General features: G+C 32.8%; 3 protein-coding genes across 3 annotated transcripts; all 3 read right to left on the minus strand.

Moving 5' to 3' along the window:
- Nucleotides 1–41: 41 nt before the first annotated feature.
- LOC125816599 (snakin-2) lies at nt 42–1,260 on the minus strand. The gene is made up of 3 exons (XM_049496213.1): nt 989–1,260; nt 678–723; nt 42–511 (listed from the first exon to the last, which is right to left on the minus strand). Exons 1-3 carry the CDS (start codon nt 1,073–1,075, stop codon nt 330–332), a joined length of 315 nt encoding a protein of 104 aa, XP_049352170.1. The 5' UTR covers nt 1,076–1,260; the 3' UTR covers nt 42–329.
- Nucleotides 1,261–4,833: 3,573 nt separating this feature from the next.
- LOC125816597 (uncharacterized) lies at nt 4,834–11,700 on the minus strand. Its single transcript, XM_049496210.1, has 6 exons — nt 11,329–11,700; nt 8,489–8,688; nt 6,097–6,237; nt 5,886–5,966; nt 5,349–5,473; nt 4,834–5,248 (listed from the first exon to the last, which is right to left on the minus strand). The coding sequence occupies exons 1-6, from the start codon at nt 11,549–11,551 to the stop codon at nt 5,200–5,202; spliced, it is 819 nt and encodes a 272-aa protein (XP_049352167.1). The 5' UTR covers nt 11,552–11,700; the 3' UTR covers nt 4,834–5,199.
- Nucleotides 11,701–12,195: 495 nt separating this feature from the next.
- Nucleotides 12,196–17,738, minus strand: LOC125816594 (probable alkaline/neutral invertase B). The gene is made up of 5 exons (XM_049496207.1): nt 17,634–17,738; nt 15,642–16,113; nt 14,241–14,672; nt 13,099–13,657; nt 12,196–12,780 (listed from the first exon to the last, which is right to left on the minus strand). The coding sequence occupies exons 2-5, from the start codon at nt 16,065–16,067 to the stop codon at nt 12,491–12,493; spliced, it is 1,707 nt and encodes a 568-aa protein (XP_049352164.1). The 5' UTR covers nt 16,068–16,113; nt 17,634–17,738; the 3' UTR covers nt 12,196–12,490.
- Nucleotides 17,739–23,762: the final 6,024 nt, after the last annotated feature.

Consider the following 23,762-nt stretch of genomic DNA (forward strand, 5'->3'; position numbering starts at 1 on the left):
AATTCTGTACTATAAAACTTAACATCCAAGAACAGAACAAATATAAAAAAATATACTCGAACTTTATTTATTCCTCATCTTATTATACAATACAATACAATGCAAACCAGAACAAATATCACACCAAATGTACTAATCAACACACAAATCAAAGTGAATACAATTTCCTCAAAATTAAAAAGACAACCCACCAAAAAAAAAAGTACACGCTAAAGACATTTTACTGGATTTTGAATATTGACACAATATATGACAGAACAATATATTACAACAATAACATATTCATGGTAATCGCACAATATACTGGTCGAGGATATTTTAGAAGAAAATTAAGGGCATTTACGTCTGTTGCCATGAGTAGTCAAACTGGCATAGCAAGGGCAAGTCTCAGTGTTGCCAGAAGTACCAGGAGGAACACAGTTGCATCTAGCACAACAAGTTCCACATGCCCTATTACACAATCTTGGCCTTGATGATAATCGGCACCTTGCTGCACAAGCTCCCCCACAGTCTGTACATATATAAACAACACAAGAAATTTAGCTAAGGATGTTCCAGGTTTAATATATATATATATTTATAAAAAGTGTATTGTTTATAATTGATACAGGACATAGGGGAATAAATATTTATAATTGAAAAAGGTGACAAAATGTTGTATAGAAATTACAGCATACCAATTTTCTTGTTGGAATAAGCGGCTTCAGAAATAGCATTGCTGGTCTGCAAAAGTCATAACATATATCACGAGTGAATAAACTAAACTTGAAATTAAGGAGTATGATTAAATTCTTAACTATATATTTAGACAGTCAACTAGAAGTTTTTTTCATGTAGTAAAAAACGTTGAAACATAAATTCATGATGAAACGGTAATTCAAACCTCTTTACTATTTATCATGAGTTATTCTATTTTAGAACCGAAGAAATATACGTAGCATAGATAGAATTTTTAAGTAATTACTAAGGAACAATTAAAATAACTCACCACTTGATCGGTCTGAATAGATTGGACTTGCTCGAGAAGGAGCAAGGAGAGAAGTAATGAAGCAAAGAGAGCTTTCGAAATGGCCATTGGAATTTGAAATATTTTTGAGAAAAAAATGGATATTTTTCTACAAATTGATAAGCTTCAATCTTTTGGTGTGACTTATGAAAAATGATAAGTAAATGGGGTATTTATAGGGGGAAATAGTGGAAGTGTATAAGGTTCATGTATATGAAGACAAATAAAATAGAAACACACAAAGCAAAAAGAATATTTTTTTATAAAAGAAAAAAGAATATATACAAGTAGGTTTCATTTCATGCATGCGATTTTTTTCGTACGTGATGCTTAACTATACTGTAGTAGGTTAATGGGGTATACTACTAAAATAGAGAAGGAATTTAATTATTTAATTAGTAAAATATCTAACAGCTTAATCATAGAGTCTGGAATTATTAGTACATTTTCCAAAGTGTATATAATTGCTGTGGTAGGTGTACATAGCTAACACATAAAGTCTACAAAGCTACATTACATGTAATTAATTAAAACAAGTTGGTTCCTAATTATATATATTATCCTTGGCCAAAAGAGAACTTAAGATTCCATCTAACAAATAATTCATAAAAAACATAACTTGAAAGATGATATAATAAAATAAATAAATTTATATCGGCTAAAAAAATTATTTGACCTGAAACCGATCTAGAGATACTATTTAAATATGAGAAAATTTCAAAAACAGTTAACTTTAAAAAGAAAATCAGTCTCTTTAACTAATATTTTTCTAATTACAATTTATAGTTATAGTTTAATGTGCTATTTGATTCATTAAATATATTTCACTTCTAAAATTTGTAGATATACAAATAAATTTAAAGGTAATATACATGTGTAGATTGAAATTTTGCGGACTTTACAAGATGTGTTCAATTTGAATTGGGACTCTAGAAGGCGTGTTCAGTTTCAATTAAAATTCTTAGAGGATACTCAACCCTAAACCCTAGTATATGCATATATAAATAGTACTAAATTTCCTCAGAAGGCATTTCAAAATATCCCATAAACTCTTGGATATTTTTAAGATTAAGATCTCGAATATTCCACAAAAGTCATGAAATATTCATATAAAGCTCAAATCTAAATCATCCTAGCTAGTTCGAGAAATACGCCACTAACGGCCCTCGAATGATAGATAAATCTTAGGAGAGTAGAATCAAGGGAGGAACAAAATTGTCCCCGCATATTTATCAATAAAGTTATATTTTTTCAGATTTTATTTGTGTGATTTATTTATTTTTCATATGTTTAAAATTTATTGCAAACAGTCTTTTTATAAACGATTTTTTTTGCAGGAATCATGCACAATATCTTTTGTCCTAATCATCTTTTATCGATAGGACTCTTCAAGTTTTAAACTTCGTCGTTAAACCACAATATGTAAAAAGTTCGATTCAAAATTCACGAATCAATTTCAATATAAGTTTAAGGTGCAGTGTGAGGACTAACAATTTTAAAAAAATAAATAATAAATCCTAATCAATATCTCCACGAGGAGTCAATTAATACTTCTGAGTCAGAAATTATCCAGTATGAATAAGTTAAAAACAATAAAATATTACTAGTATATTATACATTGAATCATGTTGACTATTTTGTGTATTTACTTTTTTTTAAATATATTTCAATTTATATCTTAACTGACTCCACTATTTATATTACGAAAAAAGGGTATCTATCTTAATCTTAGCACACAGCTAATAAAGCTATAATATGACCACAAAAGAGTTCCATTTTTATAAGAAAACGCGTTTGGACCAGTGGTTAAAGTTTATCAAATCAAAAGCATTAATGTGTATATGGAACAATTATTTAGGATTTTGGGAATTGTGCCATCATAAAAACTTGTAAAGTAGCATAAGAGTAAAAAAGATAAGATCATGATTTTAGAAGTCAAAAGCAAACATCCTGTAGCATTCAACAACCACCAACGAAGGGTATGGTACGATATTAAAATTTTATCCTCCTCAAATTCTACTAATTTAATTACATTAATATGTTATTATTTAAAAATATTAATATATTATGATCATATCAAATTGATTTAATACTTTTCAAATTCGATTTTGATATTTTACGCAACAAGATAAAAAGTATAATGGCTTGTTAGATTTCAATATACATATAATTTAATTATATCATAATAACACTTTAAATATGTAGAATTTATTTTTTTATAAAAAAAAAGTACAAACAATTATATTCATTAATTACTTATACAAAAATTTCAATCAGATAAAATAATCAAAATTTTAACGTTTTGTAGTAAATAAATTATATACTTTATTACTATAATATTCAGCATATATCTACCATATCATTCTCATCCCCTAACAACAACAATTTTAATGCTACTTCCTTTTCTTTTCTTTTTGTGGTGTAATGTGATTACTATGAATGAGTTAAGCCAACAGCTAGCATCTTGTGTGCACTACAGCTGTTTGTATTCTGGAGCTCTCCTTTCCTTTCTGTACAAATATTTATATTCCATTTTAATTTGAAACTTCTGGACGCACTAATAACAAAAAATGATAGCAAGCCAACAAAATGAAACAAAAGGAAAAAGGACAACAATGAAAATGAAATTTTTATTTTTTACTTCAATAATACTCTACTGTCACTTTCATCTTCACATCGCACATTTAAAACCATATTCGGATATATATATATATTCACGATCAGGCAACTTTTTAATGATGTACCACACAATGGTAATTAAATAGAACTACTAGTAACTTATTGGCTTCAGAAAAAAAAGTCTAACTTAAGTCGAATGTCTTTTGAAATCAGTCTTCATCTTCACGAGATAGGGATCTCACTTGTGTATGTTGTTAGTTATTACGATAATAAGAATAACAACATACCCAATTCAGTCCCACAAATAGAGTCCGAGGACGGTATAGGGTATGTTGTTGTTCAAGAAAAAAGTCTTAGCAAAACAACTTTCTCATCAATACAATATATGTAAAATGATTTCTTCTGTTTTAAAAGCACTATAATTTTTTTAAAATATCATAAAACAATATCTGTCCACTTGGCAGCTATGTAACTTTGATTATCCTCCCTTTTTCTTAGCTTTAGAAGGAAATGACAATGATAAAGCAAAAGCTGCTTGCCTAATCAAATGACTCTGTATTAGTGGAAATATATCTGAAAATAGGTTACATACTCAAGGATAGAGCCGAAGTCCAAAAACACATTTGGTTAAAAAGAAGTTTGGTCAGCAAACAGGCAATGTGCGAAGGTAGGAATACCAAAGTCTAAACAAGCTAGGGGCACAAAGGGTTCATCCTCCTTAACGTCTTCGTATGTTTGCTTCTTTCTGTTTTTGAATTCCTTGGAAATTTCTAGCTCCTCTGCTACTAATCTCTTTTCAGTAGTATCACTATTCATTTAGTATATGAATAATTTTTACTTTTTTTATTGTTAATTGTTGCTTCATTGGTTGTCTATCTTGCCTCTTTGCTACCAGTATCTTTTCTGTTATATTATTCTCGCAATCAGGTTTCATTAGTTGTTCTTTTATGCAAAAAGTCTAGCCGAAACAGTCTCTAAACCTCAAAAAGGTAGGGGTAAGATCTACATAAATCCTACCCTCCCCATACACCCACATGTAAAATTACACCAAATATGTTGTTGCAAATTTCTCACCTGTGCACACCATATTCAACAAATGTAGATCAAAAGAAATGGACGTTGCAATATCTCTGTGGTGGAAGTGAAATGATGATCTGTCAGAAAACTTGTGTTACGAGTTCATCCCACTATGACATAAACGAACAAGTTATGTCCCTTGTTACATGACCAGCCTGAAAGGGAAAGGGCGAGGGGAGGGGTACATTCAGGGAAAGTTATGTCAGAATCATTTATCATTCATTGTGGTACATTAGTACATAAGTACAAAAATGAGTACATATCCAAAAGCCATATGTTAGTGCTAACTGCTAAATAAAGTAAAATAGTCTATCATAGCAAGAAAATCTACTGCTTATATGTTTAAAATAGTGCTAACTTCACAAAAGGCGCATGCCTGATTTTGCCCCTCAAGGGTCCTAGACAAGAGCTGGGACCTTCTAGAGAAACCCAAGATAACCAAAAGAAAAGTGACAAACGAATGTGAAATTTCTGTCCATAACTATCACAATCATCAGTTACACGACCCCAGAAGGAAGGCGCATTACCAGCTGTCCACCGAAAACACTGCAATAAATAAGAAAATGTAAAAGGTCATAGTCAATACAGAATGATGAGGAATGGCAGAGGATAAGAAACAGATGGACATGAGAGAAGCTTATTTTACCTTTTAACATAGTAGTAACAGAAGTCTGCTAGGATAAAGGTTTGAACTATTTCAGATATCAAAACCATAGAAGGCCATAGACCATAACCCAATGCTACCAGCAGATGGCCGCGACTGTCCAAAACCTGTCACAAAGCAACCAAAAAATCATAAGGTTGTTTGAGCTAAATAACATGCTAACAAAATCCAAATATGTGAAAATTTGCCCAACCAATACATCAAACATCTTGATCAACCAATTAAAGAAATAATTGAACATCCCTAATGAATTCCACATAACATAGTGAGTACTTGGTATGTGATCACAACCTTGCCTGCCCAACTAATGGTATTCCATACAGTACAACTTGGCCAGCCAACAAGGAACATGAAATCATAACATCATATCAGCTCGTTAATTGTTCGTCAAAAAAACCATGTTGGGTTAAATCATAAAATGTGGCATCCCTACAGGAACTATGAATGACATTCAAATAAAATTATCTGAAGTGTTTTAAAATCCAATTACTACAAGAACTGTGAATTTGCAAATCAAACCTGGAGAACCCAGTGAGCGCAGCTTAAGAACCTTGCAACACCCAATGCAAATACATAATGAGCTGTGAATGGTTCAACTATCTGTGTACAAAACAACAAAGTGGTGGTCAAAGGCAAGTAAAGGCAGTTCCCACACCGCACAAAAATAATGAGGGAGAGGGAGGGGGGGTTGAGAAGTCTGCATTTCATAACTGATAGCATGCAATTATACCTTAGTGTTTTGCATGACACGAAGTTGAGGTAGCACAGAAACTGCCTCCAAGTAAACACAGAACGCCCAGAAGACTCTATTGACGAAGAAATGTGATGTAGATGGATGAATTAATAAAGCTAAGGCAGCACAAGGGATCACCTGCAGAAAACGGAAAAAAGAACAGATTACAATGAAAGATTCTAGCCATTTCACATTCTTAGATAAAACTGAAAGCCACTCTGACTCCATTCAGAGTCCAGAGAAAATTCTATGAAAATGAAAGATTCCAGCCATGGCAAAATAAGAAGCCTCTCTGGTCACTTCACTAACATGCTTTTACTAAACTGCAAAATAATATATGAACAGAGTACTACTTCAAAATGCTTACAAGCAAATAAAACAGAAACCAATAACAACGCCTCAGTCCAAATGATGATGAAAAAAATTGTATTCCCTCAAGTCACATTCTGCGTTACAAAATTTGATTGGTTAATGAGTTTAAGTTTTCAAATTTAACTTACGAACTACACAAGTAATAGTCATCACCTCTAATAAAACTAATTGAACCATTTTCATTATCTTAAATCCCCTAAATAACACAGATCTCAATAATTTAACACTACCAAGAAACATATATTCATGCTGGTGTGGATTTTGCCTAAGAATACACCTAATGTCCTAATGTGTGCTATATATCGTAAGTGACTACACATTATGTTCAAAATACTAAGACACGATACGAAAACATTATTGGATCTGTTATCTATGAAATTATGAAGATGTTAAAATGCACAAAAATCATTTTACACATCCTGAACATTGTTCTGACAATATATTAGAGGTTTGTTATTACAAGAATAGAAGGTTTCCTATATATCATGTGGCGAAGTTAAATGTAGACTGGAGATTTGGAGACAGACCCTAGAGTTTAAAGGCTTCAGATTGAGCAGTACTAAAACAAACCACATGGAGTGCAAGTTTAGTATTGCACTGAAGGATTGATATACAAGTCATCCTCAAGTGAGGAAACTTCAAGTATCTTGGGTCTATCATCAAAGGAAATGAGGAGATCAACGGAGACGTCGCACATCGTATTGGAGCAGGGTGGATGAAATGGAGGCTCGCAGGTCCTATGCGATAAGAATGTGCCACCAAGACTTAAAGATAAATTCAAAGTGGTTGTTAAACCGACTATGGTGTACACGGTGAAGTGTTGACCAGTCAAGAACTCGCACGTTCAAAATATGAAGGTAGCAAAGATGAGGATGCTTCGATGATGTGTGGACATACTATGAGAGACGGGATTAGGAACGAAAACATACGGGTCAAGGTGGGAGTAGCCTCCATGGTGGACAAAAATGAGGGAAGAGAGGTTAAGATGGTTCGGGCATGTGAAGAAGAGGAGCGAAAATGTCCCGGTGAGAGGCATAGGGCATGTGAGTATTTTTCCTTTTTCAATATTTTCATTGTAGCGTTTTACTCTTGCATTTCTATAAATTGTCCTCAAAAATGATTTTCTTGAGCTGAGGGTCTATCACAAACAACTTCTCTGCCCCACGAAGGTAGGGGTAAGGTCTACATACACCTCACCCTCTCCAGCCCCCACGTGTGGAACTATACTAGGTATGTTGTAGAAATAGTAACAAATGTTACAAAACTGAAAACATGCAAAAGTTAATACCTGCACGATTTTCTGATATAAATTACGTAGTAGGTCAAACAACCCTTAATATGTAAACCTTTTATGCGTCAGAAAATGTTATTCTTCAATACTTGAGAGTTGGCCAAGTACATCTAGTACTGCATAAAAGAGAGTGCCTATTGCCGGCAATCCTTTTAGACTCTGGCATTCTACAGCTTTCAATAACTATCCTACTGTTTCCTGGCAACCAGTTCATATTATAAAACAATGCAGAGATTTGTATATGGAAAAAATTATTCAGAGCAAAATAACCTCGCATCTGATAACTTAATATCATTTTCATATAATCAAAAGAATTAACAATTATGAAAAAGTCGTGCAAAAACCACTAGCAACATATTTTATGCAGAAAAAAACAAATAAGTCAAACAGTGAAACAGAAGACACCAAATCAATATTTGGAAATAGCATTGCAAGGGACGAGACCAGAGAATGATACAGTTAGTTGTGCATAATACACTTATACTTTTGAATTGCTTAAACCAATCAATAGACCTTTATATCAATAAAATGACTTCTGAAGTCCAAATAACTCAAATTAGCCTCATTACTTACATGTAATATCCATGAGCACACATACATATACACACTATAAACATAACAAGATATTTCTTGGAGATGAAAATACCAAATGAGAAACTAGCCTCAACTATGTACAACTCAAGAAGAAAACTAGAAAAAGGTATACATAAGTTGTTTGTGACTTACCACGTAATAGATTAAAAAATTGTCTTTGTCCTCCATGTAACTTGATCTAAGATTAAACCGGATCATATAAATAACCCACAAGGTCGTAGCTAACGTAGCTAAATCAAGTAAGGTGTGTATATCATATTCCATGACAAAACTGCAATACAGTCTAACAGCCAAAAACATAGCAGTGAGCTCCTGGGATTTGAGTGAAAGACCTGCAATGATATACATCAGAGTCAATCAGAACAAACTGAGGCATAGGATTGAAACAGAAATAAAAGACCAAGGTCCCTAATAAATGTTTCAGTTTCCACATTGAAATCAAGAAATAGATCCCTAATGGATGAAAAATGTGTACCTTCTAAGAAAGAAAGAGGATAGATGAGAAGAAAAAAAACCCAAAACCAAAATTTAATAGGATCCCTTAAAAATGTATAACTTGACGGGTTAGTGTGAGATTATCCACTCAGTTACGCACTCTTTGAATAGGAAACCATTTTCTGAAAGATCCTGGCTTTCGAACTTGGTGGGTCTCTGAGATCCTGTCGATGACCTATGTTGAAGGGATATCTGTCACTTTTTATTTTTTGGTTTAGTTTCTTCACTTAAATTCTCTCTAAAATGGTACAACAGACGGCAGCGCTGCCTACCAGTTAATTAGCTTCCGATGTATTCACTAGCATTGTTTTTATTAAAGGAATGGTAAAATGATCAAATCAATTGAAGATTAAAGTCTTTCTTTCTTCCTGAAAATGTAAAAGAAACCACCCATACTCTTATAACTCAAATTGGATGACTTTTAAAGAGCTTAAGGAAAAATCTTTTGTCAATTTCAAATGAAGACCTTTAACTAGCAGGGAAGTCATGAAAGAAAGTTTGACTACTTTACTCAATCTCAAGAAGGTTGTTTTACTCCTTTTTTTGTTCCAACTCAAAATATTGTCACTTTCCTTAATGAGAAATCTTTGTGCTGTTAATAACTGTGCTTGTTCAAAATCCCACACAAAGTTTCTAGCTTTACTTGGTTGGTCATTAGAAAAGCCTGCTTAACTGAACCTTTACAGAGCAGAGGTTTAGGTTTGCAGATTTTCTCAGATGTCTGTTATGTTGACAGGATGCAGAAAACAATAAGCATCTATTCCTACATAGCAAGACAACAGTAAATCTGTATTAAATGTTCTTTGGTATTCTTGGAGTGAGCTGGTTAAGAGCCCGTTTGGATTGGCTTAAAAAAAAGTAGCTTTTAAGTCAAAAATAAAAAGACAAACATAAATGAAATAAAAAGTAAGGGGAGACCTACTTTTGGTTTTTGACTTATTTTAAGTCATTATTGACCTTGCCAAACACTTCTTAACTTATTTTTAAGTTATTTTTTATATTTGTCAAACACTTCCAGAAGTCAAAAACTGACTTACAAGTAGATTTGACCAACTTTTAAGCCAATCCAAAAACCCTCTAATACCAAAACTACTTTTCAAATGTTTAACAGTTGGAAGGGGGTGGGGGTAAATGAAACGCAGAGGAAGATTGGTGGCAATGCATCCCAGCATGCATATGGTGGACAGTGTGGAAGGAAAAAAGAACTCAAGAAATCTTGAAGATAGAAGCAATCACATGCAGAAAATCAAGATGAAGTGCCTCAGTTTCTTCTATTTTTGGTGTAGACAAGACCTAATGGGGGATATAGATGATTTAGTAGAATTCAAAGGACAAGTGTAAAGTCAGTTGAACCCAAAATGTAAATCCCCCTCATCATCTCTGGTGATGGGTTTTTGTGATACATAAAATAGTAACCTTATCAACAAACAAAAAAAAACTGTGCTTGTTCAAATAGTAGGATCCATTCTTGTTCCAAAAAGAAGATTAAACCCATCTACTGAGTGGTCTTTAATAAAAGGAAAGTGATCCATAAACGATTAACAACATGTTCAATGTTAAGCTATCGCCACTTTGGCTTTTACTTCCACCATCTCATATTTTACTTCTTTCCAATGGATGTGTTCAATTTTTTTTAAAGAAACTAAGAGACTGCACATATACTAGTGTAACTCATGTTTACTATGTTAAGAGACATCATCTCTAGCAAGACCTCCAAATCTGAAGCAAGTGCTCTAGCACTTCTTTACAGTCACCTCACAGATCTAAAACTGCTAACTACGAGAAGACATACTGCTTTACACAGCTGAGTGTACTCCTTTTGACTAATGTTTCCAATGAAAAAGAAAAAAAAACCAAAGCAAGTTTTGCAGCTACTTCATTTTAACCTACAACAATGATTGCACTCTTTAAGAACAAGGCACCGAAAGGCAAAGTTGATAAAATTTACTGGTGGATCATACAATTCACTAGTCACATTAAAAATACTACAAAATCAACACCACTCAACAAAATTTAAAATGTATCTCTTAACCAAAAAAGGGCATAGCATATGACTACAGCAGACAAGATTCCCCAACCCCTTTTCAACACAATCCTACTCTTAAAACCTAAGAAAAAAGTAATTTTAAAAAACAATGCAATCAAACGTGAAAAAATCTGCTCTAGAAGTCCATAACAATACAATATCTAGTAATAACCCTTCTACTATTTCCTCACTTCAAATTTCGAATCCAACAAACAAAACCCTTGAATTCATCAGCAGCTGAACCAAAAAACCTCTAATCTACGAAGTTCGCATATTTTTTCCGTAAAACATATTGTTTCTACCCTAAATGACCAATCAATAAACCTAACAAAACCAATCTGCTACTTAGATCTTCCGAAATTCAGGTCAAAGAAGCAATCTTTTCTAATTCATCCGTTCAATAAACAATAAAAGGAAGGCTTTTTTGAAGAAATTGAGGTAAATAAATTACCGGCACAAGTTTTTTCTTTCATGAGCTTGTAGATGAGAACGGAGATTCCAATTGAATGAACAGCTTCAGCGGCGACGAAAAGATTATCGTGATCGTGGACGATGGCGCGTAGCAACACCAACGCCGCCATACCGGTAATGACGGCCAGAAAAGCCTTGACCTTTGGCGGTTGCCGGCGGACCCATGTCGACACGACTTGGATCGGCCTCCGTGTCGTCCTCATACTGATTTTTCTCGATTTGTGGATTTACCCGAAATTCGACGATGAAATCTAAGATTGAAATATTGGAACTTCAAAATGAAAAAAATAGCACTAGTAATTTAGGAATCCTGTTTGGAGTTGGACTGGGACACCACTAACTATGCACCTTCCTACCTACCTTGTGGGTGGATATATTTATTTATATTTTTCTTTAATTATGCCTTGTGAAGTAGTATATACTTCTTGGACCAATATTATTATGTGATTTAGCAATTGTAATTCTAAAATTACTACTATTATTTATCCCTAATTAAATGTCTCAATATATAATAGATCTGCCAAATAAAATCTTATTTTTGTAAAATATGGCAAACTTTTTGAAGGATATTGAAGGTTACATTAATATGATGAGGCCATGAGGGTATAATCTGACCTTTCAAATTTTTTAAATATCAAATTAAATTATTTGTTACTTCTTCACCACTAAATTAACGCTCTTTGTGAACATAATTCTAGTATTCTACCACTTGAATAGAGTTTTCTTCACCACTGAATAAACTCTTTGGGAACATAGTCTTACCATTTGAATCTGAATTGCCTCTAGGAATGTTGTGAATATGATGGTACCGACACAAGAGTATCAACAGGTGGTTGCAAAATCATGTCACAACTACTCATAAGGTTGCAAATGCAGCTAAACTGAGTTCAAGAAACAAGATAGCAAGTTTGGGTAAACAGAAACTAATAGCAATTCCAGGTAAAAAAGAAAGAATCAGACTAACCAAATCTGACTACACATTCTATACTAATTCTTACAAGAACCTTGTTAGTTCTACTCCTCTTTCTTCTTCTTTTTTGCTGGACCTGGGGACTTCAATTGTATTTCCCCCACATTCTGGTATATATGACAACATGTTATAAGCTAGAAACAACTTCTGAATGTCAGGTAAAATGTATTAATCAAAACGAAGCTGATCTTTTCAAGACAGGTTTCAGCTGCTTGTCCTCCTCAAGTGAAATCATTCCCAGATGGGATGGGTCTTCAAGCATCATCTTTGCCACCAAATAACCAGCAATTGACCATGTTTGGTATTTACGAGCTTGCTTGCCAATGAATCGGCCAAGTTTTCCATCATAATATTCAGGCCACCCATCCTTGGACAAGCGTTGTTCAGCAACTTCAATGGCACGCCTTGCAAGCTGAGGTCTCCCCGTCTTGATACATGCTGCTGTGAGGAGCCATAGAAGCACTGTAGCCAGAGACAATCAAATATGAGAAGGACCTACACACTTCTTTTTATCATAATAGGCCATACAACGAAAACCACAATTATAAAATACTATACATGGGCTGAGCGGCACACATTCATGACAAAATCTTTCTGTCAATGATGTTTCTAGAGAATTTAATACCCAGTTTTAGGCAGTTTCTGAAGTCCATGGGCTTGTTTTGTTAAGAACTAAGAGTGATTCAATAACCCAAACAAATTATGCAGATCAATCAGTTCATCCCTATTATATTCCAAAATTCAGTTAAAACCATGGAACAAAACAAGTTAGATAGGTACCTGGCCATGATCCCCCATTGTGATAGCTCCATCTAGTGTTTTTTGGGTCGCATCCTGTTACAATCCGCCACTCATGACCCTCTATAGCCGGATAACAAACCTTCAAGGGCATCTCTCCTACCAATTCATGCCAGCGTGACTCAATAAGTTCCATGATCTTGGTTGCCTGTTCGGGGGTTGCTAAGCTTGATAAAATTGCAATACAGTTGCCTAAGCAAAACCAACGGAAATCCATGTTTGAAGGACCAACATTTCCAAGGAAATAACCACCAGAAACTGGCATGAAATCAAAAACCCATTCTGGAAGAGAATCAGGCATGACATTAAACTTGTTGACTGCTGTGTGGGAATATTCTTCAGTTTTATATCGGTAAATGTCATTAAGTTGCTTTAAATCAAGCCAAAAATAATTTCGCATGTGGTAGCTCAACGCATGCAGTCTCTTCACAATCCGTTCTACGAACTCCTTCCCTTCAGCATCATGCTTGAGTAAAAGAAGTGCACACCTTAAAGCCATGAAGAATAGTGCCTGTATTTCTATTGGGTACCCATACACACCCTGATATGTTTGTTTACCACAAAGTAGTCAGTGAAACTGCAGAATATAAGTGCATACTTAAGCACAGAAGATACAGAAGGGCAAGTTTCTTTTAGTTGCAGCAAACACTTGCACATTATGTATTTGAATGTAAAGGTTGATATGAAAAAAGAAGAGAGATAAAGAGAGACATGTATACAAGAAATGTTTAGGGAACTACAGAAAGAGATGCCACTTGAAAAAATTTCCACCTAATCTCAACATTTCATGCTACATGAAGAGATGTACTACAGCTATGAGAGTCCTATCTTTCTAGTAAAATAAGAGTACAATATTCAGCCTATCTCAAGTTGGTGAATCCAATTATGTCATGGCAAAAGAGCATATATTATTTGAACTCCACAATATACAAGCAGCATGTCTATGAACAATGACTATAAAAGAATATGAGTTTGAAAATATGACAACCCTATCCGAAGGGGAATTAGAGTAACTGAAATTTACAACCTCCATAAATTTTCAGTATATCAAACATATGGACACATACTGAGTATGTATATCATTTCAGAACAGTAAGAACAAGCTTAAAAAAGAAGAAACTCACCATTCTACGATCTATCATAGAGCACCCATCGGCACAAAGAAGAGTTGGAAATGTGTCAAACCCCTCTGAAAGGCATAAACTGAGTATCAAGCGCATACCCTTCTGGCATTCAGGCAGCTCAGACAAGGAGGTGTCCCCTGTAGACTTTGTGTATGCACGAAGTAATATAATCCACCAAAATCCAGAATCAATAGGAGCCACTCTTCCTATTGCACTCTCACCAAAATCTGCAATTAATGTCTCGGTATTTCTAACCGGATCATGGAGTACTTTGAAACTAGCTGGCATTACACCCTCTCCCAGTTGGAACCGGTCTATCTTTTTCTCCCATGATTGAAGACGAAGAGTTTTCAAGAGGAAATTCTTTACTATTTCGGGTTCCCTGTTCATCAGAAAAGCCAGCGCACTTGGAACAAAGTCTCTGACAAACACCTGAAGTTAAAGATGGCTATTAACAAACATCTTGATCATGAATAACAACCACTACAGAACTTTTGTACAACTACCTCCTCCATGTACAACAAAAAGAATCTTTTTCCATCATGTCTTTAGAAACACTTATCAACTACAAGAAAGAGATATTCCAGACAAGTGCATTGACCGATGAACTTTGCAAGAATACAACTCAATTGCTCACTGACCTGACTTTCTTTCGAGTCTTCTAACAGCAAAGGAAATTATCCTGCCCAGAAATTAGTGTATCTAGAAGATAGCTAGAGTGGAGATCCCAGTAAATCAGGAGTTTGGAGTTGGGGAATACAGTGCCCAGAACACATAATTGGCATTCAATTATATCCAAATATTAACCCTTTCAATTGAACAAGGAAACTTTCATTATTATGGAAGGATAAAAGGTTAGAACTCATTAAGTGAAAGCCTACAAAAATATCTCAGAGGAATAAGATGGCATCTCTACTCCCCTCTGAATAGTGATCTTCTGGCAATTAGCATAATTTATTAAGAGCCAAACATTGTTAACCAATAAATTTATTGCCTTGCAGTAGATGATTATAAAAGGGCACTTCGTATTTGGACCAAAAGCATAAGAGAGTAATAATAGTACATGGTTCCCAATGGTAAAACTAAACTGACCTGATTACTATACTACAGAATACAATTATCCCATGCACAAGTAATCAAGTATAAGCTGTTTTCTACTGTAGTACTGTTACATAGCGCAAAAATTATTCAATCAAATCAACTATAGATAAACTTTACACGAGGTAATGGTAATTCTAATTCCTATAGCAACTGCAGAGTATGTAAATGCCAAATTATGAAATCAATGATTCACACTAAGCAAGCATAAAATTCTTCCAGTGACAGAGACAAAGTTAACTACTCAATACAACAATGCACACACCATTGACAATGTAACAATTACAACATAACAGGCTTTACCTGATCATAGTTGAGCTTTTCATCTGAATTATCTAGTGCAGCAATTGTCCCAACAGGCTGTCCACGAAAGTGCACCAACGTACGCCTCAAAGAGTCCCAAGCCTCAGCAACCATAGGATGTGGCCCTTGCCCAAAAGGTGACCTGGGAGTAGTGAACTCAGATCTTTTTGATGGAGAAAATATACAATCAAAATGCTCCAAAGCACGGAAGAAATTTTCAGCTCTAGAAGGGGGATGAGGAGAGAACCCCAGTTGAGTTTCAGTAAGGGACTTCTCATCATATGAGCCTTGCCTCTCAATGTTCAAGTTTCTTGGCCTAGGTAACCTCGAGAAATCAATGTCTTCCAATTCAGTTACACTACTACATGAATCAATATTTTTTATACAACTATCATTGTTAGATACATCCCCGGAATGCGTTGACATTCTTGAAGCCTCTATGGATTTACAAACTATTCAGAGGCTCAACAATCTGCATTAAAATCACAAGTCAGCACCATGCATACCGATAAAAGTTTGAAAAAAGGGGCATAGCTTGAAGAGACTAAACGAACCAAGAAAATCAATCACAACCCATATTTTACTTTGGCCCTTTGATATGTCATTAATCAAACAGTAGAGGCATTAGCCCAATTAACAAAACAAGAAATCATCATACAGATGTATCAAGATATGTCATTAATCAAACAGTAGAGTGCACCTTTGATTCAACTATCAAGATTCTCTTTCTTTAATTTTTCTTTCTTCTTTCGAATCAAACAGGGGAATCATCTAACAGATATAAAAATCGATAACCCATATCAAAACTTCCAACGGAGCCCAATCCAATGCATGCATTTATCTCGCAGAAAGCCACACAATGAAGAAGACAGACGATTCTATAAATTTATCTCTATTAACGACTATACCATTACACTCTATTTGGACCCATTTCACATATAAACAAGAAATCACACACACAATAAAGAAACCATGTTCTTGAATGGGCATTTGAAACTTACACATACGACGAACGAAATCGGGTGAAAAAGCAAGAAAGAGCGAAGGCATCAACCATCAATGGCGGACCAAAAAAAAAAAAGTACAAGAAAGAAAGAGAATCGTGATAGTTGAGGGGCATAGCTTGAAGAGACTAAACGAACCAAGAAAATCAATCATAGCCCTTTTTCTACTTTGGCCCTTTGATATCTTATTAATAAACAGTAGAAGCATTAACCCAAATTAACAGACCAAGAACCTTAGATTCAACTATCAAGATTTTCTTTCTTTAATTTTTCTTTCTTCTTTCGAATAAAACAGGAGAATCATTACAACAGATGTATAAAAATCGATAACCCATATCAAAGTTTCAAACGGAACCCAATCCAATGCATGCATATACTACTAAAAATCTCACAGAAAGCCACATAATGAAGAAGACAAAACACAAACTAGTTGGGTGTCAATCGATTCTATAAATTTATCTCTATTATCGACTGTTCCATTACGCTCTATTTGGACACATTTCACATATAAACAAGAAAAGTAGTGCACCTTACATTCAACTATCAAGATTCTCTTTCTTAAATTTTTTCTTTCATCTTTCGAATCAAACAGGGGAATCATCACAACAGATGTATAAAAATCGACAACCCATCAAAATTTCAAACGGAACCCAATCCAATGCATGCACGTACTACTAACAATCTCGCAGAAAGCTACATAACGAAGAAGACAAAACAACTAGTTAGGGGTCGATCGATTCTATAAACTATCGATATTATCGACAATTCCACTACGCACTGTTTGAATCTATTTCACCAAAAATAGAAACAAGAAATCACAAATACAATAAAGAAACCATGTTCTTGAATGGGCATTTGCAACTTACACATACGACGACCGAAACCGGATGAAAAAGCAAGAAAGAGCGTTGGCATGAATCATCAATGGCGGACAAAAAAAAGAAGAAGAAAGAAATAAAGAGTAATGGGAAAGTGACAGGTTACTCACAGATGAATGGCGGAATGGATTTTGGATCGTTGCTTGTGCTACTGCGAGTCTGCATTATTTGTGTACGTACCATCCATAGCTGTGTCACGGAGAGAATGTGAACTGCCAATAATCAATTACTTGTTTTCTGGCATTTGGATTTTTCCACCCTCTCTAGTCTCTACCAATATATAAAGGGGTTCGGGGTACACGAGAGTTGTGTATAAATTCTTTAAAAAAATTAAAATAAAATTTATTAAATTCTTTTTTAAAAAATTAAAATAAAATTAATATATTTAAAAAACTACATAAAATATTTTGTAATTGCAAGTTTAACATAATTAATTATTCAAAATTTTAAAGGATTGGTAAGAACTTAAATATCTACTATTGTTTTGTCTTTATTAAAGATTCTAATTTTGATTTTACATTGCAGGTGAAGATGTTAATTATAGCATTCTTGGAATCTATGTTACTTCAAATTCTCTCACATTTACATTGGATTATTCAAAAATAAATATTCTCTATGTTCAATAATAGTTGCTCATTATTAACTTGATATAACCTTTAAGAAATAATAAATAATAGGGATAATTTTATTATATTATCCTTTAACTTTATTAAATTTAATATTTTGAGAAATGTATTAGATGATAAATAGTGGAGTATTTAATAACAAGGTTAAAATAGACACAAAAGATAAATTATTTTTTTATTTTTTTAAATTGGACAAATATTATTGGACAATTATTTTTAGTATAGTGGACAACTATTATTGAACGAAGGGAGTATAACGTTTAAAAGGTACAACGCAAATTTGACAATATGTATTACTCCGTAACTTTGCAAGTAATGCCTCTCCTATAAAATATCAAACCTCATTACAAGAAAGGGCAAATATGAAGGAAAAAAATTCAAACATTCATCTTGAACTTTAAACAATTCAATTATTTTGAACGATAAAAAAAAATCTTTAAAATTTAATTAATATGGAAGGTAGGGAGTAAGAATCTAAGCAAAGCAATCAATAGCTTGGAACACCATTGCTCTTCAAATTCAAATATGCTACCAATCAGTTTGCCTAACTAGAGGTCTAAAGAGTAGCTACAATTTGGTTTGATTCAAAACTTTACTAAAGAAGTTGTGTTCCCCAGTACTCCAGCAGTACATGATGACATGACATGTATATACATAATATAGCTAGTACTCCTTCCGTTTCTTTTTATTTAGGCTCAAATTCATTACTGGTCCCTAAAGTTGATAACAATTTTCACTTAGATATTTTAAATTAGACTTTGTTTATTTTAGGCACTTCATGTCAGGCTTTATAGTGTGTTATTTTGACACTTTCTGCTGACATGGCAAAGTAAGTGTGATACCCTCGCTATTGACGCGTGAGGGGCTTATTTAGCCTATTTTATTTTATTGTTTCTCTTCTTCTTCCTCATTTTATAGTCATTATTTCTCAAAGCTTAAAATACTTCAATGGAGGATAAATCTTTTGTTATAATAATTTCAATTTAAATTTCGTATTGCAAGCTCAGGTAAACCCAAAAAGAAAAAAGAAATTGAACCCATATCAACAACACCCCAAATCATGTAAAATTCAACCACAATAATCCTAAAGAAAAAGGTAAAAACGATTCTTCAAGTGTATCTATGGTCACAATTGCCCACATACAACCCAACAACTCAAAATTTCATAAAATTAAAGAAAAAGAGATGCATTCTAAAAAATACGAACCATTATTGTTATATATTTGCACCTCTTAACCCTAAATCAAATGAAGAAATGTGACCGAGGGTGCAGCGAAGAAGACGGTTAAAATCCGGTAGAATATGTCTGAAAAAACCATGAAAAGGAGAAATAAAACGTGGAATATGACTGTGGATGTTGGTGTGACGGAAAAGGCATTGAAAATGGAGGAAATATGATAGTGTAGATTGTGTGGGTGTGAGTTTATGGCAGAAAAAATAAGGCCCAAAAAATAATAAAAATGGAATGGAGAAGACGACTGAAGAAGCTGTGGGGGTGTTGCATTTTTTCATTAAATTTGTGAAAATATTTTATTTAATTTTTTTGGAAAAAAAAGACCACATGTCATTTATTCATTGGTTACTTTGTCATATATTTTAATTCTTATTTTTTCTCTTTAATATGATAGACTTTAAATGAGTTGGCATGATATGATTGGACATCTAATCTACGTGGCGCTTGGTGTTCACACACTTGGAGTCAACATGTGCTTGAGAAAAAAATGTCAAAATGAAACAATGGTGTCTGACATGAGGTGTCTAAAATAAACAGAGTCTGGTTAAAGTGTCTAAGTGAAAATTGTTGTCAACTTTAAGGGGCCATCGATGTGTTTGACCTTTTACTTATCTAAATTTGACTTTTTACTTGTCATTTTTGAAAAATCAAGAGATGATGGAGTAATATTTTTTATCTTCAATTTATTTAGATAATTAATATTGTTTGAAAAAGATAGAACATCTTTAATAAGTAAATTGATTTTGAAATTCTAATATTAATTAATAGAAGTAAAATAATAAACTCACTATTATTTTTTTCATAGATTTGTTAAGTCAAAAATTGACAAGTAAATAGGACAAAGTACTAATTTCCATCCTCCCAAAATTAAGAAAACATTGTTATGCTCTTTGCATTGGTTATTACTCCTTCTATCTCAATTTATGTGACTTACTTTCTTTTTTAGTTAGTCCTAAAAAAATGACATATTTTTATATAAAGTAACAATTTAGCTATAAAATATTTATTTTATCCTTAATAAATGATTTACCGTCACATAAATTTCTATCATCTATTTTGAACCATAATTTTTTAAAAGTCTTCTTTTTAAAAAAAAAAATGAGACGGAAGGAGTACTATGTATAGTTCAGTCTTGCGCCATGTGAGAGGTGGGGACTCTACCAAAAAGCATGCAACTATAGCAAAAATGTTTTGTCCTAACTCCTAACACATGTGTCTTTTTAAGAATTCAAAAACTAAAAAATTGAAGTAATTATTAGACTTAACTATTTACCTCCTTTTAATAATGTCTAATTTTCGAGAAACGTCAAATATATAAGAATGTACGGAAAAATCCTTTTAGTCAGAAAATTCGGCTAAAATTTGATCAGAATAATATTTTATCTATGTTATTTTATTTTTTGAATATTTTTACTCTTTTAATTTTAATATATTTTAACTAAAAATAGAAAAAAAATCAGTTTATTTTTAAATAAAAAAAATATTATAGTTTTTTTAAATTTCTAGCCAAATTCTAGCCAATTAGCTTTACCCATAATGTAATATACACTAAAATATCTTTTATTTTATATTGAGTGAATGTCTAAGGTTTTTTTCATTGTTCAAAATAGATGTTTGATTATTTTTTTTAATATTTGTCTTTTCATTTATTAAAATTTTATATTTTTTTAGAAGATAAATTACACTACTTACAAAATTACTCGTATATTTATTATTTCACAAAGGCAATAGTAAAAATTATGATTTACGTTATGTTCTTAAGTTTTTCTTAATATTTGTGCATTGTTTCACAAATTCAGTCAATATGAAAAAGAGAATATTTTATATTGTGTATTTTTATTTTTTTTAATAGGTATAAAATAAGCTAAAAATAACACTTATTTTGAAAATGGAAAAGTAGTATCGTGCTTTTGATTCTTGAAGAATCCGGGACTTTAAGTTGGTTAATCCATTGATTTGTAGTACAATAAATACCGAAAATTGCTATAGGCAGTTTGAGTCAAAAGGAAAAAAGTAAGTTTCGTTGAAAATTGAACCTTGAGTTGGAATAAGAAAAGACTCAAATTATCTTAATTTTTGAATTAATTTGTTAGGTGAGATTGTTTGGTTTCACGATAAGTTAAAGTTGATATTAATTACTTTTTATCTCAGCCATTGAAAATAAGAGAAAAGGCTCAAATATGTCATTAAACTTTCAGAAAAGACTTGTTTATGCCATCCGTTAAAAATTTGGCTCATCTATGTCATTATCGTTTAAGAAAAGGCTCATTCATGCTATTATTTTTTAACAGTTGTTTTGCAAAACAATTTTTTACACGTGGCCAATTATAATTCGGCCACGTCATTATTTTTTTTATAAAAAAAGATTCAAAATTATGAATAAAAATTGAATTAAAATAACCCACCCAAGTAAAGACTCACCCAAATTTTAAAAAATCCCTATAATAACCCATCAGTAACCCAATTCTTTCATTCGATTTTTCAATGCAAACCCAATTCTTTCATTCAATTTGTTGTGTTCCTGCATAGAAAAATTGCTTGCATTTTTGGCTGTAAGACGTTTTGTACTCCCAACTGCTGTTGAAGATATGTCGATTTATACTTATCCATTTCTCACATTGGGTTTCATCGCCAGAAGTGAGGGGGTCTGGGAAGCAGCGACTGCATTGGATCTTAGGGCTTTTTAGATTAAAAGTGAATGAAAGAATTAGGTTACTAATGGGTTATAGGAATTTTTAAAAATTTGGATGGGTCTTTACTTGGGTGAATTATTTTAACAATTTTTGTTCAGAATTTTGATTTTTTATTATTAAAAAAAATAATAATGTGGCCGAATTATAATTTGGCATGTGTAAAAAATGATTTTGCAAAACTACTGTTAAAAATTAATAGCATGAATGCGTCTTTTCTTAAATGGTAATGGCATAGATGAGCCAAACTTTTAATAGATGTCATAAATGAGCATTTTCTGAAAGTTCGATGACATATTTAAGCATTTTCCCTAAAAATAATATACATCACATTAATTATTACTTGCATGTTTACAAAATATCCTCCATTTTAGATTTCATATTCCTAAAGAAACTAGATAAGTTTATCATTATATCCTTATTTAGCGTTCTCTTGAAGTCAAGTTTTTAATAAATGAACATAATTAATTTATTTTGATTAATTGAATTGACCAATGAACATGAATTAATCATTTAATTTTCCTATGTTGATCAAATTTATACTTTCAAGGCTAATAAATCTTAATGGTAAAATAGAAAGAACAGTGTAATTTATGTAGTATTAGTTTTGTGAAATGACAGATATTAAGAAACGTTTATTTTTAATAAAGACGACATATAAATATAAGGGTAATGCTAAATAGCCAAAAAATTTGGCTAGAATTTGACCAAAAATTTTTAAAAATTATAATATCTTTTTTATTTTAAAACAAATTGATCTTTTTTCCATTTTTTTAATTAAAAGGTATTAAAGTAAAAAGATAAAAATGTTCAAAAAGATAAAATAACATAAGTAAAATACCATTCTGACCAAATTTTATGGCTAAAAGGATTTTTCCTAAATATAAATGGATGGATTAGTGAAAAGGAATTTGAGAGACTTTTAGAGTACTTTTGTCGTTTATATAGTTTTATCACTTTTATCCATAAATAATTAATCTCATTATTGTTATTATTATTTCAAAGAAAATTACGCGGTTAAGCAAACTTATATCATTTAATTACTCATCATAGCTATAGTTTGCTATAATTACCATTCGCAACTAATAATATACATTAATTACGTGGGCTGACTTCCATTTTGTATAATTAGTCACGTTTGTATATGTATAATTTGCCAGAATATACAATTACATATGCATAATATATAATTATTTGTCCGATATACATATACAATTCACCTTTCTTCCACTCTCCGCCCTCTCTCACTCGCCTCTCTCCTCCTTCTCCCAATCTCGCTTGCCTCTCCCCTCCCTCTCCCAATCTCGCTTGCCATATATATACAAATGCATATGTATAATATACAATTATCTAACCGATATACATATACAATTCACCTCTCTCGCTCGCCTCTCTCCTCCCTCTCCCAATCTCGCTCGCCTCTCTCCTCCCTCTCCCAATCTCTCTTGCCATATATACAAATACATATGTATAATATACAATTATCTAACCGATATACATATACAATTCACCTCTCTCCCACTCTTTGCCCTCTCTGGCTCGCCTCTCTCCTCTCTCTCCCAGTCTCGCTTGCCTCTCTCCTCCCTATAACATGTAGCTACGAATTGTAATTATCAAACTATAGCTATGGAGAGTAATTAGACTATTTTTGAGTGGCTATATGTGAAAGTTCCTCTTATTTCAATAGTC

The sequence above is a fragment of the Solanum verrucosum genome, unplaced genomic scaffold (assembly GCF_900185275.1).
Source record: "Solanum verrucosum unplaced genomic scaffold, falcon-dt-bn FXZP01000261.1, whole genome shotgun sequence".
Classification (NCBI taxonomy): Eukaryota; Viridiplantae; Streptophyta; class Magnoliopsida; order Solanales; family Solanaceae; genus Solanum; species Solanum verrucosum.

What these genes read in the sequence shown, in the direction of transcription:
- LOC125816594 (XM_049496207.1), bottom strand. Translation starts at nt 16,067, where the DNA reads ATGTCAACGCATTCCGGGGATGTATCTAACAATGATAGTTGTATAAAA. An exon ending in CTATGATAGATCGTAGAATG is followed by an intron (nt 13,658 to 14,240) that starts GTGAGTTTCTTC and finishes CAAACATATCAG; the next exon opens with GGTGTGTATGGGTACCCAAT. An exon ending in CAATGGGGGATCATGGCCAG is followed by an intron (nt 12,781 to 13,098) that starts GTACCTATCTAA and finishes CTCTGGCTACAG; the next exon opens with TGCTTCTATGGCTCCTCACA.
- LOC125816597 (XM_049496210.1), bottom strand. Translation starts at nt 11,551, where the DNA reads ATGAGGACGACACGGAGGCCGATCCAAGTCGTGTCGACATGGGTCCGC. An exon ending in GAAAGAAAAAACTTGTGCCG is followed by an intron (nt 8,689 to 11,328) that starts GTAATTTATTTA and finishes ATATCATTGCAG; the next exon opens with GTCTTTCACTCAAATCCCAG. An exon ending in ATTTTTTAATCTATTACGTG is followed by an intron (nt 6,238 to 8,488) that starts GTAAGTCACAAA and finishes CGTTTTCTGCAG; the next exon opens with GTGATCCCTTGTGCTGCCTT.
- LOC125816599 (XM_049496213.1), bottom strand. Translation starts at nt 1,075, where the DNA reads ATGGCCATTTCGAAAGCTCTCTTTGCTTCATTACTTCTCTCCTTGCTC. An exon ending in CTATTCAGACCGATCAAGTG is followed by an intron (nt 724 to 988) that starts GTGAGTTATTTT and finishes TGACTTTTGCAG; the next exon opens with ACCAGCAATGCTATTTCTGA. An exon ending in TTATTCCAACAAGAAAATTG is followed by an intron (nt 512 to 677) that starts GTATGCTGTAAT and finishes ATATATGTACAG; the next exon opens with ACTGTGGGGGAGCTTGTGCA.